Source organism: Ischnura elegans, chromosome X, assembly GCF_921293095.1.
Source record: "Ischnura elegans chromosome X, ioIscEleg1.1, whole genome shotgun sequence".
In the NCBI taxonomy this organism is placed as follows: domain Eukaryota; kingdom Metazoa; phylum Arthropoda; class Insecta; order Odonata; family Coenagrionidae; genus Ischnura; species Ischnura elegans.
Window position 1 is genome coordinate 80,215,444 of NC_060259.1, and position 18,279 is coordinate 80,233,722.

The window sequence follows — 18,279 nt, forward strand, 5'->3', positions numbered from 1 at the left end:
TAAAGATGCTAACTAACCACACTATGATAGGAAGATTGAAAATTACTTCGGCAATAATTTGAAATTTTGAGTACAACATAGATATCACCAGTATCCTTTGCTATCCCTGGCAGATCCCCATCATACCCAAAATCCCATCTTTTTTGTGCTGGCTGGGATCATTCATAAATGGAGGGATCCTTCCCCACATAGTGTGTAACTAACTTTGAGTGGTGTGCTCTAACAACTGTATAATATATACTTGTATCCTTGAGCAAGAATGCAATCAGATGTTACCCCTGGGTAGAGCCACAATCTAACTCAGTACTTCCAATTTCTTCCACTCAAGTCAACTGGATTAAAAAATCAACCATACATCCTCATAACCACTAACTGAGAAGTGATTATTCTTAAAGTAGGGAGATGAAATACATTTCTAGCTTAGAAAGTGGGTTGAAGAGAAATATCAGGGCAAAGAAAATGATAGAAATAGTGATCAAATATGAGGTACTAAGGTGGTAAATGACACTCTACTTCTTTGCCAACATTCTGGTTTATGAGAACCAATCTTTTCTTATTCCTAATGAGAGATTATAATTAATCAAATGCACTATAAAAACACTGGGTGCTGTTAGTATTAGAGTGCATATCATTTGACAGCATCATGCATCAAATATCAACAAAAAGACTTACAGCAAGCTTATTTGTACCTATTAAGACTAGACTCAAAGAAACTAACTAGTATTTGTGGATAAAAGAGTACCCAAATAAGTATGTAGTCTGTCAGTCATAAGTGATTAAAATAAAAATATCTAGCAACAAAGAATGATTCATGAATCAATTACTGATCAGATAAGAGTTACTAATCAGTGGCAGCTTGACAGATGGAGAGAGTGAAGTGCCACTTCACCTATATTTTATGAGAATGCATGATGCTAATTTCACATAATTTTGAATATTCAGGAATTCAAAGTATTTTTTAGGCATCCTCACATAAGTGTATACAGAGATTTCATAGTATCAGGATGGATAACATTCTCACCACAGAAATTGTTTACACCATACTAAAATACTGAATTAATCTTTCCTTCCGCCCTGGAAAGGCTTTTCCTAAATTGTTCATTTCCTCTTAACCATCAAAATCTGGCATATACAGCTCAAATCAGGGAGGAATCTGTCAACCATTGCTCTAGATTTTCATCAAGTAAGGAAGTGAACCCGTTCCCAGATAATACCTTAGCAATAATAATCTTCGCCCCTCTCCACTTCCCAGACCCATTTCTGCATTGGTAAGCAGCCAAAACTTTCTTCAGTCAGTTTCACTAAAAATTACAGGATAATTGTTTCCCATTCCATATAAACATGCCATTTAAAAATTATAAGTACATAGCAAAAACAGATAGTAGTATCAGCCAGAAGTACCTAAAAACCTTATTTGTAGCAAGAGCATTCATTCAGAGCTGTCAATCACAAATTAGCTGAATTTTTAAGCAATCAATTTGATCAAGATAACCCAGACAATAGACCTGGGATACCAGAAATAAAAATGATGACACTGAATCTCATTTAAAATGAGTTTTCAGTGCATTATAACAGTAAGTTACATGCAAACATTGTCATCTCTCTGGGGTATGGCTAGTTTTCTCAGCCTCCCAAGAATACACTTCAACCAATCCTAAGATCCTATTTTTTCCTAACTGCTGTATTCATAGAAAATTTTTGATGGCAAATAAAATAACTTTTTGCTGATTAATGGTGTAAAAAACAAAGAAAAAACATTTCAATTTTAATTTTAAAAATCACCCAATCATCTGCAGTACTGCATTCAATATTAGAGATTACATATGAAGCTGTAGGATACCATTTTAAATTAATTTTAATGTCCTGAAAAACTCAAGTACTGCAAATGATGTTAAGATGGAGACTAGATATGTATTCAAAACATGGAAAATCAATCATTTCCTCAGACATGTATTTTAAATTATTATCTTCAACAACACAATCATTCTAAGCCATTAATGTCTACATATATTTAATGAAACTAAGTAACAATATCGCTTTTGGTGATTGATCTAGATGGAGATAACCAGCTGTCAATGATTATACAAAGCATAACATACATATTCAGCATAAGAATACATATTAATAATCTCACAGAAAAAATACACCTGCAATGGGTACCAATTAGGCTACCATCGACACATTATGTACCACCCAGCCTTTCTGATACACACAAAATTTTAAGCTGGATTGAGCACAATAAAGTGGAGCTGCCAAGTCCATCAGAGACAGCAAAACTACGGACAAGAGGGAAAATATCCAAAAGAATGAATTTTATTAATGGAAATCCTGACAACGAAAGGCCAAATTAATCTCTGCTGACAATTAGACAAAATGAATTCATTACAAATAAATACATAGATTGATTAATTTAAACGATTTCCGTTAAATCACAACAAGATAACTCAATCAATCACATAATTCTTTACATTTTTTTCACATTAAACTACTTATATACATATTACCAAAAGTATAATACTCAATAATACTTAACACCACTACATAGAAGGGAATAAATTTATGAGCTTATGGCCTTATATGTATGAGTTTTACAGATTAAACATTTAAGCTAAAATATTATTCTCCATAATAAAGTAAAACTGTGCACTGATATGTATGTAACCATAATTTTATGAGGTCATAGAGACTTGAAAAGCATAAAGTATATACTGGGCAATACCATACAGTAATACAAAAATTCAAATTCATCAGAAATTCACCAGTGAAGACAAACACAAACGAAAATTGTCAGCACGATATTACCCTTTGAAGGGCCTTGCTCTGAAACAAATATGTAGCTGAATCATCAATTCAGACATCTGTCATACCTACACATTCACTGAACTTGACTAAAATACACTCATATAACGGATTCCCCCACACCCAACTGCATGAGAATCTTCAAGTCCAAAACATTTTATAACCGAATTTTCATTAGTGCTCTAAATCATATGGGACATACATAATAAATGATTAAACCAAAAACATGCTATAGACCAATAAAATATTAAGTAGCTCCTCCACCATTCATTGCATCATGTTTTTACTAAAATAAATTACTTGATTCACAATAAATGTGGATTGTTTTGCCTCAAGATATTTATGTATTTTACAAATTTTTCAGCATAATCATGACACATGCACTAAATTGATAAAGCCTCTACTTGATTAAAATTTGCAAATTTAAAATATATTTAATGTAAAATAAATATATCATACCACTTCTTTATTATTTTTGGCAGCTCCAAGACGCTCAACTTCCTCAAACCTCAGCACTTCTATGCCTCTATTTTTGGCACGCTGGTTTGTGGCCGGACGAATTTCTTTCATTGTTATAAGTTTCTTGAGGCATTTTGGGGCCTTGTCTAGAAGTAGGTTGCACTTTGAGTCATCTTCACAGACCACAACCCCTATTTCAGCTGTCACAGCACATCATAAAATAAAAAAAATATTATCAGGCATTATATCGTAGTCAATTTTCATTAATCATGATATTTAACTCTAATTGAAGTCCACTACGCATTGATGAAGTTAAATTAGTGACTGCAGAGTAATCAATAAGCTGTTTCTAATAGAAGCCAAAAAAATCCACAGCCACATCACATAATGAATACATGGAATAGCACTAGTGCTCAAATAATTACAATGGAGGAAATTCAAGCTAATAAACTCAATAACATGACATGAGGATAACGCAGCCCCCAATGAAGCTAGGAAAGTGGGAAACTGTCCACCACTGTCTTGGAAAAGACCTCCAAGAAGTGTGTTCCATTTCAATAAATGGGAAAATAATGCAACTTTGAGCATATATATCTTTTCTACACCATATTCATAATTTGTACTGATTTGCGATTTTGAAGGCCAGGCATAGACCCTTTACAAAAGTTTAAGTACTTCAAAAAGTGCCAAACTCTCATTCAAAGTTTAAATATTTTGTTACAACCAAAAATATTAAGGCTCAGGGTCCCTCCCTAATGACTAATCTGGCATCAGCAGATTCCATAGGTGTTTTAAGGCATCATTCAATTGAATTGAGTACAGAGCTTAAACCCTGCAGTTTGATGGGCTTGCAATACATGGAAATTCCAAAAAAGATATCCCTTTAACCCAATATACAAAACTCCCAAATTTTTTTATTGTAAGTTTTCATTATTCTTGTATTGTGAAATCAAGATCAGAATTAATAAATGAACACTCATAAATGACTCAGAACATATTGTTTTCTTCAATCCCACTTCTTCACTCAAAATCTGAATCATACGCACAAACACAATCAGTTGCACTTAAAGAAAGAGCTTTAAAAGAACAAAATAACAAAAATGCTGGCTAAAATTGGTTGTGTGTACCCAATGCTTTTCAGCACAAATAAAAACTTTCCAGAAAATTTATAAATACTTCATATGATTAGGAATTCACACATGCATAGAAATAATTTTTCATAAGTAAGTTGTAGTTATAAACACTATACAGTGTAAAATATTCACAATACTGTATAAAAAATTCAATATGTCGTTAATCTATCAATAAACAAATGTATGTAGTTGAAATACAAGGTCCATAAACCAGGGATGCCGACTTACAAAAAATATTGGGGGGGCCCAAATATTGCCCAAACCGGGAATTTGCCCGGGAAATTTTATAAGTGGTAAGTTTTCAGTTTTTTAAGCATTTTAGAAGAGGCATATGATCAACATTAGAACCCTGATAATTCGAATCTCGATATCTGGACACTTTGGGGAAAATCGACAAGCCAGACACATTTTTCCTCACACCCATAACGAATTTTTTGAGGGGGCTCGGGCCCCCTCAGGCCCCATGGAGTCGGCGCCACTGCATAAAACTTATTTTAAAAGGGTATAAACAATCTATAAAGCAATGTTGTTATGAATTCTTGGCATATCATTCAGATACGTAAGGGGTAATAGGGGTAAAAGTCCAGAGTTCCACACCAAACAACCTGAGTCACCATTTGGAAACACAAGAACTGCATAACTCTCACACTTTTATTTTTTATATTTTTGCATATTCCTTGAAAACTAGGCATTTTATAGGCATCTCCTTTATGCCCAGGAAAACACAAATTTTAAGGGAAGGAACTGAATCTATCAGGTCTGAAGATATTTCTGGTACAGGAGAAAAAAACGTAGGCTATTTTACCAACAAAATACAGATAACCCAAAAAGTATTACCAAGTCATCTTTAGTATTATATGCACCGACAAAGTATCGAATTTTCCTCAGTTTAAAACAAGCTGGGGTCTATGAATCACTTCTTTCCCAAGATCTAGGTCTCCAAAAATTATACAATAGAACTGGAGATGAGCATATCTTTATCTCCATCATCCTTCTTAATCACACCACTCCAGAGCGTTGAAGAGGATAACCACAATAGCTAAAGACGAACTAAGCTGGGATACCCAAGAGACTTTTTAGCTATGAGCGAGGCTCAGATGGCTCAAGCTATTAAGAACAAATATCTTTCAAAGCAACATTTTATCATCATTTTGGAATCCCATTACGTTTCCATATCAGAAACAATAAAATAAGAGAGATGTTTTGCTGACTAGATAGGAATATGAATTGGTTTTTCCCTGGATCAAAAAATAACTTTGATAAATACTAGGTGGGACTAAGGAGTAAAAATATCTCCAATGTGGACATTTTTAAAATATAATTTGATTCTATTTCATTTTATTTATAAGTATCTGATGTCCCTAGAGCCCCTACCACAGGCCCATTGACGAGACATAAGGGGTAGCATATGGATGTAGATCTACCACTAAACTCTGGATCAATGTGAAAGTGACATAATATTCTTTCACTCTTCTCTGGAGCTAAACGCTTGTGGCAAAGTCTTCACTAATGGAGAGGATAAAGGCAACTTGACACTTCAGTTTCGTGGAAGCCATCTTAAACTACATGTAATGTCTCCCACAGTACAATGAGAAACGAGTAATGAATAGTACGAGTAATTACACAAGGGGCAAAAAAATCACCTACTTAGAAATTTCAGAAATGCCCACTGTTAATTAACCACTTGATGTCCATTTTTCAAATCAGGGGCATGAGGGGAGGGTAGTGTTGTGGATAGAGTACTTGGCTACTGACGGAGAGTCCAGAGTTCAAATCCTGGAAGAAGCCTTCAGACACTTCCAAATAAAATCCTCAAAGTGTGAGGAGGTCTAGGAAAAGAGACGGGCCTCCCTACCCCGATAGTGTGATATTCACACTCCTATGGCTATGTCCATGGTGAGCTCTACCCCCACCCATCCATACCAACTTCAGAATGAATCACTGAATGAGTGAGTCCATAAAAATGGTGGCCTAAACTTCTTTTGATTAAGTTTTATAGTAATTAAATATTTAGAGCTGAATATCTTAGGAACAAAAAGAAATAAAAACAATTGATAAAATTTTTGGTTTTCCAAGACTGGGCTTGGAGATGAGAGGGAGTTGGATTCGAAGGGTTCTGAGCAGTGCAATGCAATTGGTCCACTCTAACAGAGATACGACAAAGGTTCCCCTCCAACAATCTCTTTCTCAACCAAAGACCTGAGAAATTTTTTGAGCTCTGCTCTGCACTCCTATGGCCATTAATAAGGCAAAACAGTAGAGAAAATATTCTTTGGAGATATTCTTTCTTACACAGTTTGATTTCTGACCAAAAATTGTGATTTTTTCCAATACTTCAAATTATTTGGTATGGTCATAATTGAAAATATAATTGCAAACTGACTCGTCCCTCAAAAAAAAAAAATAGTTTAAGCATAAGCTGGTAATTCAACAATCTCTGATTTGCGTGAGAGTTCTGCATTACATAAGAGGGATAAAATTCCAGAAAAGAGTAATGGGAGTTAAGATTAAAAATAAATCTTCACTTAAATTTTGTAATTTATACCACTATTAATCTTTTTGTTTGCACTTATTATTTGAAGTTATGGTCAGATATGAAATCCTTAAAAAAATCTATTCGTAAATTAAGTTTTTTCTTCATTTTATTCCAAAAATATAATGCTAATACATAGTTGATGTGAATAACACTCAAGAAAATAATTTGTGGTTTCAGCAATCCCCACTTGGGGACTATGGCAATAGTATAAAAAAACAGAAAAATAGGCTCATTTACATTTCGAGAGGCATGTGAAATAAATGGAAAGCGACATCATGTGATGAGTTGAACATTGAGCAGCAGATCAAAAAATCCTAGGTTAAACACCCTGAAGAAGCCCATGGATCCCTAAACACAAATCCTTCCAGCATGGGGTGACCCAGATATACTGGCCCCCTACCTTGAATATGAGATATTCACACGACACTAGCTAGGTCTGGGGTGAGGTATACCATCACCAATACATGCCATCAGGTCGATCCACTGATTATAAGCGAGTGATGCACGGAATGGTATCTTTTAAACAACATCCTGGAGTGCATGCATCCACCACTCCTCAACAGTCTTGTTGGTTGCGTACACTCAGGAGCGGCCAACTAAAGCCTGTATTACACAATCATTCTTTCCGTTCCTAGAGGCCGTTTCACACGAGGCACGTCATTGAGCAGGGGCTATTTTCAAATTCATTCATATCTGTGGTCGGATGTGAACTCTGCTCCGGAACTAGCTTTTGGAGGACAAATATTTCCCAAAATGTCCAAGGAACAGTTCAGTGAACATCTCGGACAAGTTTTATTTATTTATTTTATTTATGACAGCCCGATCCCTGCTTGAATGTTGTGTGGAGGACATTTCAAGGGCAACACTCCGTCCTTTGGATGGGACGTTAAGCCGTGGTCCCCTTGGCGCCTTTCGTTAAGAGCAGGCTAATTCCGACGCCGGGTTTCCGTCCACCCTTCTTTACCTACCCTTCCCTCATGGTGCAAATGACCTCAGCTGTCGGTTGCCTCCCCCAAATACCATACCACATTATTTTATTTATTAGTAAATTCCCCGTAAACAGTGCATGACGGCCTTTTACAACGAGGGTTTCCAAAATTAACAAAGTACAACACAAATATCCATGCCCTATATAGGGACCACCTACCCAGGTGGGATTAGAAACCCACGACCTACGGTTTGGCAGGCGAGGACTTTGCCCCACCGCCACTGAGGCCGGCAAGTTCCGGGAAAAATTCCAGCGACAGTGTAAAGGCACCTATAAGCATGAATCACACAATAATTTTTTCCATCCCTAGAGGCCATTATACGCAGGGCACATCATTGTGCAGGTTAGCACTGAAAATATGTTGACATTGCGAGGATGTGATCTTGGAATTAGAGCAGGGGCTATTTTGCAGTCTCGCATCCATGCATTCTTGCATTTGTTCTAGCAATTCACCGCTTTCCATGATGCAACTTCGTACATAGGTCAAACTGCATAGTGACAAGGCCCACTTAGAGTGGCCTTAAGAATGATAGCTCAAGCGACAGGTTTTTGGGATCAAAAGAGTGATCGCTTGACCCATCATTTTCTGAATCATACATTCATTCATGCCATCCCTTTTTCCATATTTATAATTGACATTCAATTAAAAGCCAAGTGTAGCATTACAATCGCTGCTAACGGCCACGCATAGCATTCTGATTGGCTGAAGGACGGTGCCAGCGATGGGAAAAGGATTTTGCCGAGCAGTAGCATAGCCAGAATTTTGAATTTAGGGGGTATACCAGAGATTTCAGGGCCCTTCCAGGGTATATGGATAACACCCCAGGGCAAAGGGGGTCCAGATAATTTTGGGATTTTTGATGTTGAAAACCTGATTTTTAGGACTCAAAAATAGTCATTTTTTAAGAGTATTTACCGTATTTATCAAAATATAGTCCCCCTCTGAATATATTCCCCCCCTAATTTTGAAGCTTCAGTCTTGGAAAAATTTAAAAAAATGTGTTTGAATACAGTCCCCCTTTACTTTTACCACAGGCATTTTTGGAAAAAAAAGGGGGGACTATATTTGGACATATACGGTATTAAAATAAAGTATACTAATTGGATTAGGCGCCTCTTTTAAAGTCTCGAGGGGGTAAGTAACCCAGAATACCTCCCTGTGGCTATGCCACTGGTGCCGAGTGATGGAAAAAGGGATGGAAATCTCATCCATCTAAGCATTGCGGAAATGTTCACGAGAAAGTCATTTTTTCCGCCAGAGCAATCGCTACAACTTTCCCTTGAAAGGAATGGAAAAAATGACCATGTGATTCAGGCTTAAAGATGCGTTTATACTGTCACTGGACTTTGTCCCGGATCATGTCCCAGAACTAGTCCGAGATGTTCACTGAACTGTTCCTAGGACATTTTGGGAAATATGTATTTGTCCCACAAAAGCTTTTCCCAGGGTAGAGTTCACTTCCAGCCACAGATATGGTTTGATTTTTTTATGGAGCACGGGAGAAAGTGTACTTTTGCTAAGGTGAACAAAAGGTGCAACAAAGTCTAGCTCAAATTTTAGCTTTAACCACCACAGATTCCTCCAAGAACCTCAGAGGCTTTCTGAAATCCCTAAGGAAACAAAAAACCTGTTTCTTCCATGTTGCCTCAGAATAAGCAGACAAAATATCACGAACAGATGAGGGTACTGTAAACACAGGAGATTAGTTCTCTACACTGTTTTAAGAACAAAATCCAATAGTTCAGTGAACACAGTGACGATGTAAACAGGGTTGTGTTGGGCAATTAGGTCTTGGAATGCATTCAAGCTCTGCTGGCGAACAGTTTAGCTTACTACAGTTCATGAATCATCAAACGAAATGGGTGGTACACCCAAAAATTGGAACAACAAACTCCTTTTAAAATTTAGGACACTTTGAAATCTACTTCCAATGCCATATCTTTAGCATTACATAGTGGCTCATAAAAGGGCAACTTCCTTAATTTCATGTTGGTGGAAGGAATCTGATGGCATGTGAAGGCCTGATTTTATTAGATTTCAGGCTATTTAAAACATGAGTGTGTTTTAGAGGTTCCTTTACAAATAAATATGAAAAAGGGGAGGGAGTAGATAGATTCAGGCTCTACAGAGAAATATATAGACAAGGAAACATTATTGAGGCAGGTAAAAGAAATCAAGTAAGTAAGCTCTATAGCAATGAAGAAATTATAATCCATTTAGTAGACTTGACTGGGGGGAAAGTAGTCAAAGGGTGTTTGAGCAGTGTTTTCAAATATGAAAACGCAACCACAGAAAAATCCAAAGAATGAAATATCACAGTTCCAATCAACCCTCGTACCATGTTCCACTAAAAAAGCCCTAGGCTCTCCCTTCAAAAATATTGCCTTCTCTTTCCTAATAAACTATCCCCCCCAAATATATTTAGACATATGTACACTAATCTCCAAAGAACTGAAACTCAGAGGTAACATAATCGCTGCCCTCATGCATGACACTAATTTGGTACACTCAATCTTTCAGAAACCAATATTTAAAAACTATGATATCCACCATCAATCTTTCACTAGCTATCTATAAAAATTACAGCCAACTCCATTTTCATCCACCCATAACTCATGGCCTTCACTCTATTTTGAAATACCACCACACATCAATTTCTTTTTCCAACAAATGGTAATGAAATACCTCTCAAATACACAAGCTTTCTCTCCCAGCTCACAGAAACTTAGTTTCAACCTAATATGCTGCACCCATCTCAGCAACAAAGCAGATACTGCTGTCCTCGGTGGCAGCAGTGTAAAGTCTGCACCTGCCAAACCGAAAGTAGTGGGTTTGAATCCTACCTAGGTGGGTTACCACCATCAAGGGTAAGGGAGTTAAATTGTGTTTGCTCGTTGTTATTGGTTGTAAAATCTTTCTATGCAAGTGGACATGGTGCATGGTTTTCAGGGTGATTGGAATAAATAAATATTTGGCAAACAGAATGAAAAATCCTCAACAGATTCAACATCTATCTGCCATTAAATAGAAACCACTGGAAAAATCGAGCAGCACCAAACACATTGCAGCATGATAGAGAGCTTACACTCAATTTCCATCCAAGACCTACAGGTCATGAAAGACTACTTTGTGGACCCACAAAGATGCAGCCATATAAAATAATCCCTCGAAAGTTTGAATTCTGATCAGGGGCCCATTTTATTCCGATTCTTCTAACCATCCTCACAGTTTCAATCTCCCATTCATTCCCTCCTCTCCCCTCTTTCCCCATCCTTCCCTTCCCTTACTCCTCCTCATTCCTTTCTCCTTGGTTAGCTTTCTCCCTAGAACGTATCCTTTCTTTTTGCAACATTGTCAGCTCAAATTGCACATGCCCAACATCAACTTTGTACCTCCATAATTAACATACCTACACGACGACACTCAAAAGATTGAAGCATGCATCAGTGGATGGCATAATACATACTGTGGAACTCTCTCATGATGTGTAGGAAAGAAAGAAAGAAAACAACAAGAAAGGAACAGTAAATTTTTCTTTCTTTCCCACATATCAAAGCTTAAAGTGTGAGTGAACACTGAAATACAGCCTTGCCTTTAAATAAGCTCAGCTCCTATTTTCCCTTCACCCCTTTTAATGCAACCATACCTTTTCCTTTCCGAACAAACTTTGACCAAGCAAATATCAGATTCTTTTCTAAGAAAAAATAGTTCTCACTATCAAGATATTTACATGAGAACTTATGAAGAGCTTGGCCTGGACCACTAGTGTCGCATTCCTCATGTCCCCTTTACAAAAGCTAGCCTTGCATCCTATACAATTACCTCAAAACCTTCGGAAAAACATTAAATCGATTGACATCTCAAGTGTACATATGAAGGGTATGATGTAAGTGGTCTGCATTGATACCATTAACTGCTTAAATGGTGAAGCATATAAAAGGGGACGTAGGAGAGTGTCGTACGGCCTGTGCGATTGCTCATCATGTGCTCCTATTCATCGCGCATGCCCGAACCTGTTTTTCCCCATCTTGCCACGCCACTGTTTTCTTGGGTGTGTGTGCTCCTACCCAGATTCACTGTCGACTAAGCCATCCATCCATTCCATTCGACTAAGCAGCCTACCAGTGGACAAAGAAGTCCACTACCCAGATTCTTCTGCTGTCGAAGCTGTTCTGGAATATCACCTCCATATACTATTAACCGCAGCCAGTTTGCATCTTAATTTGTACAATTATTTGAATTATTCAATGAGAATTTACAGCAAAAATAAGCCAGGATTTTTTTTTCAGCGTAAATAAAATTATTTTACTATTTTATTCCTGCAAGCAACAAGGGTGTATCTGCTTCCACTCATGATCGAGGCCCTAAACCTTCACCTTCAAGTATCTCTCCACCACTTTTCTCCAAATGACCAATACACTCACAATCAAGTGGCTGCAAAAGACCAAAGATTACTTTTGGAGTACAATTTCCTCAGATGAAAGAAGCAGGGTAGACATCAAGAGTCAAATAGCCCAACCTAAGATTGAACTCATGTTGAAAAGGTCACTAGTCGTCTCCAAGGTAATTAGAATGGAGGCACAGAAACAGAATGTGAAAACATTTGTTCAGTCAGTGGCACTCTAAGAAGCAGAGATTTGTACAGTCAGAAAAGTTGGCCAGGAAAGTCTTGAAGCCATTTAGTCCTAGAGCGGGCAGAGAGAGCTGAATATCAAATGGATGCATTGGATGAGAAACGAGGAGATATTCTGAAGAGCAGGAGATGCAATGGAATAGTGTAGCACCATATGCTGAAGAAGGACCTACTAGATGGGTCATGCCATAAGACATAGGAATTCCATGAGGGATATGATGGAGGAAAAGCCCCCAGAGGAAGACCCAGACATAAGAACTTGGTACAGGTCAGGAAGGACACAAGGAAAAAGAATATCAACGAACAAAAGGAACTAGCTGGGGCTAGCGAAATGGAGGACTGCAGAACACAAATCTTAGGCTTGCAGATGAGTGTATGAATGCATTGTGCCCATGAAGAAAACCTCCAGCATCCATTAGGAGTTGTTCAACCAGTATGTGAGCACCCAGAGGAGATGGAGGCTCTGTGATTTTGCTAACTTTTTCTGACAAGAGGGAGGTGGGGGTCACTGCAGACAAGTGGGGGTGGAAATGTAACCTTGAAATCTGGTATTTTACCATCCTTTTGTATTTTAAAGTCTCCCAACATCATAATTTTTATTTTAAGATGGGATGCATATGCTAAGCAAAGATTTGCCTTTTTCTATGTGGAATAGCACTTCACTGTTTGCAAGGAACTCATCTTTCTGCCTGCTTATTCGTTACAAACATGTAGATGGTTGGTGAATGAGTTGTAGTACGCAATGCATATTGTGATACCTCCACCGCACAAACACTCAACAATCGCCCACCGAATCAAATCCAATCCTCAAAGGAGCCCAACAACACGAATGCGTTTAGCTGACAGTGGCCGAAGCACAAAAGCTCATCTCCAAAGCTTGAAGAATCGGAAGTCGGCATTTATGCTCCGGCTACTGCCAACTGAGCGCATTCATACGGTTGGACTACTAGATGAGTTGATTTGATTCAGTGCGCGATTGTAGAGAATTTGGGCAGTGGAGGTATTGATTGGAGGTGTAGGGAAAGTGCATACTAGTCTGGTATTTTATCGTCCCATCTGCTTCCTAGTTATTCAGAGGCAGATGGTTGGCCAAGAGTGTTGTAAATGTTGCTATTTTAATTCTTTTTTCAATATTTTGATGGCATGCCTGTCATGTATGTCAGAGAAAAAAATGTATACAGGTGGTGCGGGGGAAGTACAGGGGCCTGAAAATGGAATGAAATTTAAAGGTAAAAACTGATCTTAATCTGGTCTTCCTGCCATCCGACTTCCCTTCTTCCACGTCCTTTTTAAAAAACGAGCCAATTGATAGGGGAAGACTTAAGCATACATTAATAAAACTGGACATGTAATTAAAACAAGGAAAGTGGATCATACTAAGTGTTGGGTAAGAGGTTATCCAACCTTAAATTTTGCTAAGTATTTGTTAGACTCAAGAATATGCTTTCAGAGGAGGGGAATTGAACCTCTATCTTCAAAATTTCTGCCATGTTCTTCAAGTGGAACCGGGAAATTTGAACGAATTTGGCTGATGTGTGACAAACTATAGAAATTGCATTCAATTTGAAAAATGCCACAGTCAAGACCTTCACTGGTCTCTCTCTGCTGCCCACAAGAACTTTGAAAATCATTAGGTAAGTGTAAAAGCAGATCATCAGAGGTCTTAACAGGTGGTTTTTAACAATGATAGAAAACCTGTTTAAAATTTGTTGTTATAAATGTACATATCTGCTGAAGAAATTTGTTTGATAACCCTAAGTTTTTGTTCCTTTCAGTACCTGAAGACCCTTCAAAGCAGTGAAATGCACTTAAATTCCACAATTAAGTGGCTCCCCGTACATGATTGTAGCTGAATAGATTTCAACTGCATTTTCTCACTCCCATCTAAGGTTATTCTCCCAATTACAGTGCTGCAGATGGGATTTATTTGGTTCCTAAGCCTACAGATAAACTGTTAACAAATACTCCTGTGTCTGAATAATCAGTCTAATTAAGGATAAGGATAGTTGGTATGAATTTTATCATCAGGCACTTATCCTAACTGGACATGAAAGAAAAAGGATATAGCCTAATAAAATCTATGAAAATGCCTATTTCATAAATGTATACCCATTTCAATCATAAAACAGTAACTCTGCACCCAAATCTTCAATTATACCTAACATTAGGAGTGAAGGTTCACCAATTTAAGTAGTCTTGACCATGCAAAGGTAAGGTGTGAACAAATTCTAAGGGCTCTTATATACCACATGGAAGGAATTACATGATTTGGACATACTACATAGATGGGTGGAAATGATGTGGGTGAAGGTTGCAAGTTAGCATGAGGAGCTTAGACATTTAATGCAGGGTTGCATGAATGGCATAGGAAAGTTCTAAAGTAGAAGGTATAGAATTGATATGATTGATACTTGTAAGGCTGCTACCATACACATGAGCTATTGCCTACTCCAGTGACAGCACCAGCTGTAACCTATTTTTTTTTTAAACTGGTAAAAGGACAGAAGTACTGGTAGCTAGTTTGATTCCGACAAGTTATATGAGAGATCTTATCTAATCATAGAATCTCTCCTCCCAAACCAGCAAAACAGATGAAAAAGTGGAGCTGTGTATTTAAAAAAATTAAAACTAAGCCAAAGCCAGCACCAGCTCCAAATTCAACACAGGCTGCACTTGCAGTGTAAGTGCTGATAAGACCACAAGACAAAACATCGTGCAAATGCTTCCATTTTATTACATTGCATCAGGTCCCAGTATATGCACAATTTTTCCTGAAGTATATTAGGGCAGCGAGAGAGTGCCTCTGCAGCCAAAGATTATAGGTGAGGGGTTTGAGTATGCAGTAATACTAAGGGCATGAGTAAGCATGAGGAATCCTGAGGATGTTAACCTGAATGCATGGAAAGGCCTCAGAGTAAAAAAAAAGGGTTGATGCTGGGCGCAGAAAAGAATCTATAAGAGAAATATGAATCCAATGGGCTTATTCACCAATTTATTTTCAGTTCCGACTGTGATAAGGAGACCCATACTTTTCAATCCTTCGATCTTTTCCCTACTTCCCCAGCTATTCCCAGTGAAAAATCAATGTCATTAACCTTTCCCAGATAAGCTGATGACGTCATCAACTCCTGCCATGCTGGTCATCTCCCCTCCTAGGACTTGGGAATTGGTTTAGCATGGTTTGTTGTTTTTGGCACTAATAAACTATTCCTTGCCTCAATTAGTATTTCTTCCAGAACAGTCAATGAATTAGAGTTCTAATCATGTTACCAACTCATGAAAAGTGGGCAGCAACCTTCATGTTTTTTTTTTATTTTAGAATTATAGGAGAGTGGTTGGGGGAATAGTTCTGTTTTTTCATAACTTTTATCTCCCTTCATTCAATGGAATACCAAATTCTCTCAATTATCTTGATGGATTGCAATTTCAGGTCTCAATAAATGATCTGTTGATTTATCAATAAGAAAAAGATGCACCACAAGGATGTGGAAAGTAGATTAGGGGGTCAGACATAAAGACATTTAGAGGGAGCTGGAGCTGCCTGAAGGTGTGGATGTTCGATACAAGAGTAGATGCAATGAGAGTCAAAGTGTGTGCTGTTGTGCCTCTGGGACACCGCTGTATGACAAGGGCACCAGTGAATGGATATGGGACATGGAAAAACAGCGAGAGAGCAGGTTATTTCTTCGATTGACCTAATTTAACTAAACCCCAAAAATTCAGGACCTGTAGACTTCCCTCAAAATAGGTAATAGAGGGGAACAATTGCTAAAACCTATGCCCAGAGTGGTGAAAACTGGCCCAGGCAGCATTGGAACCCATAGCCTCCAGACTGAGAATGGAACCATGGGCCTTTGGCTTTCCAGGATATTCCGCAGACCAGAACACTATCCAGGTTCTTTAACTAATGGGAATTGAAGAATTTGGACAGTGCAGAGGCCTGCACAGTAGACCAGAAAGCCTGAGGTCCACGGCTCAATTCCTGGTCCAGGGGAATTTTGTCTTAAGGCAAGTAATGTGAATTTCACCACTGTTTAGGGGGTAGGATTGAAATTAACCACCCATAACCTCAAGGTTGGAAGGAAAGAACTTAACCCCAGCACCACTAACATAAGGCCTGATAATGATTTTTTCCCCATTATTCTATGGCATATTCATGTTTTTGTTGCTCTTGGTGCTCATAAAGTCAAAGTAATTATGTGATAAATGGATTTTTATTGGGTTAAACAAGGAGATTCCTTTTGGAGAGAAAAGAAACTTAAAGGAAGAATGATTAATGCTAATGCAGATGATAAATAAAATTATTCGTCATCACAATCCAATCAAGGCTGAGCACCTAGTCTGGCTGTGGACAGACAGGTAGTAAGATGTAAGAGGGTGCAAGAGGGCGATCTAAAGACAATGTTATGCACGGATGATATAAATGTGGGGAGTGGATGTGGGTCCTGGGCATCATCATATGATAAGAGGATAGGAGCAGAAGTTGGATTTGGGAGGTTGCTTACATACAGGGTAAGATCACAGTGCAGAGTAAAAATCTGTGGTGCAGATATGAGTGAAAAGTCACGATGGAGTAGATTCCATTAAAAGTGTGTACACAGTGAAGTGTGTACCTTTGCCAATGAATAGTGTTGGGGAGTGAGTTCATGGTAATTGGTACTTGAAAACTTGTATTAATAAGAGATGCTGCAGTGCATCAGCTCATTATTCTGACAGGAAGATACTCCATATTCCATTTAGAGTACGGGTAACATTCAGGTCATACCCTTGCTTCAATATAAAAGAAGCATCTTTCTTACTATATGCACTTCACTTTTGAGAATAAAAAAATTCACTGGGTACACTTACACTGATCATAGAAAAATATCTTATATCAAATGGCATCTCCTTTCAAGGAATACCTCTCACACTACCTAAGACATAAAATATTTCAAGGAATACACAACCACTGTCACAACCTATCAACATCAATTGAAAATATCCCAAAAACATATGTACTTAAATACGTATAGCATTACAAGATTTTTATGGGAAATCCAGAGTCACTCACCTTGCTGAATAATATAGGCACAAGCATCAGGACCCAACGTATCATAAAGAGGCACTATCACCATGGAAAAACAATAAGCACCTTGCTCAGTCAATATCCACTCGGGGCAGTTTTGGCTGTACACACCCACAAATGTCCTAGGAGATGGCTCAAGACCTAAAGCTACCAGTCCTGAACCGAAGTTTTTTGCTCTTAAAAGAGCCTCATTGTAATGGAGCCACTGGTATGGTTTATGGGGAGACTCTCGCCAGCCGAGACATGGACCATTATCTGAAAAGGAAAGCATGAATTTTAAGTTTTACCCTGAACTATAATGCACATTTCTTGTTTCCATTAAAAATTCTAACACAAAGAGAGAAGAGGACATTCACAAATGAATTTTACTGGAAACAAAGTACGATAAAAATATTGATGGAGACTTTTGCGGGGTGGTGCAGCATGCATAGTAAGGTTTTTGGGTTGACCTCCACGTCGTTTCATCTTCATGACAACAGTTTCGCCGGCGTTGCAGCCGGCGTCTTCTTCTAGCCCAAACCAAGGCCTATACAAGACGGACAAAAATATGCATCAAACACTTTGAACCTGAAGATGCCAGCTGCAACGCCGGCGAAACTGTCCTCGTGAAGATGAAACGACGCAGAGGTCAACCCGAAAGCCTTGCTATGCATACGATAAAAATA

The 18,279-nt window shown here is 38.1% G+C and overlaps 1 protein-coding gene across 3 annotated transcripts in view; it reads right to left on the reverse strand.

The window, feature by feature from the left end:
• The window catches only part of LOC124170588 (long-chain-fatty-acid--CoA ligase 5), a 193,865-nt gene that overhangs the window by 24,652 nt on the left and 150,934 nt on the right, over positions 1-18,279 (reverse strand). For all 3 annotated transcript variants that reach the window (XM_046549388.1, XM_046549389.1, XM_046549390.1), the window contains 2 exons: positions 17,600-17,869; positions 3,259-3,458 (listed from right to left, as the gene is read on the reverse strand). In XM_046549388.1, coding sequence (XP_046405344.1) covers positions 3,259-3,458; positions 17,600-17,869 — 470 coding nt within the window. The remainder of the gene's footprint in view (positions 1-3,258; positions 3,459-17,599; positions 17,870-18,279) is intronic.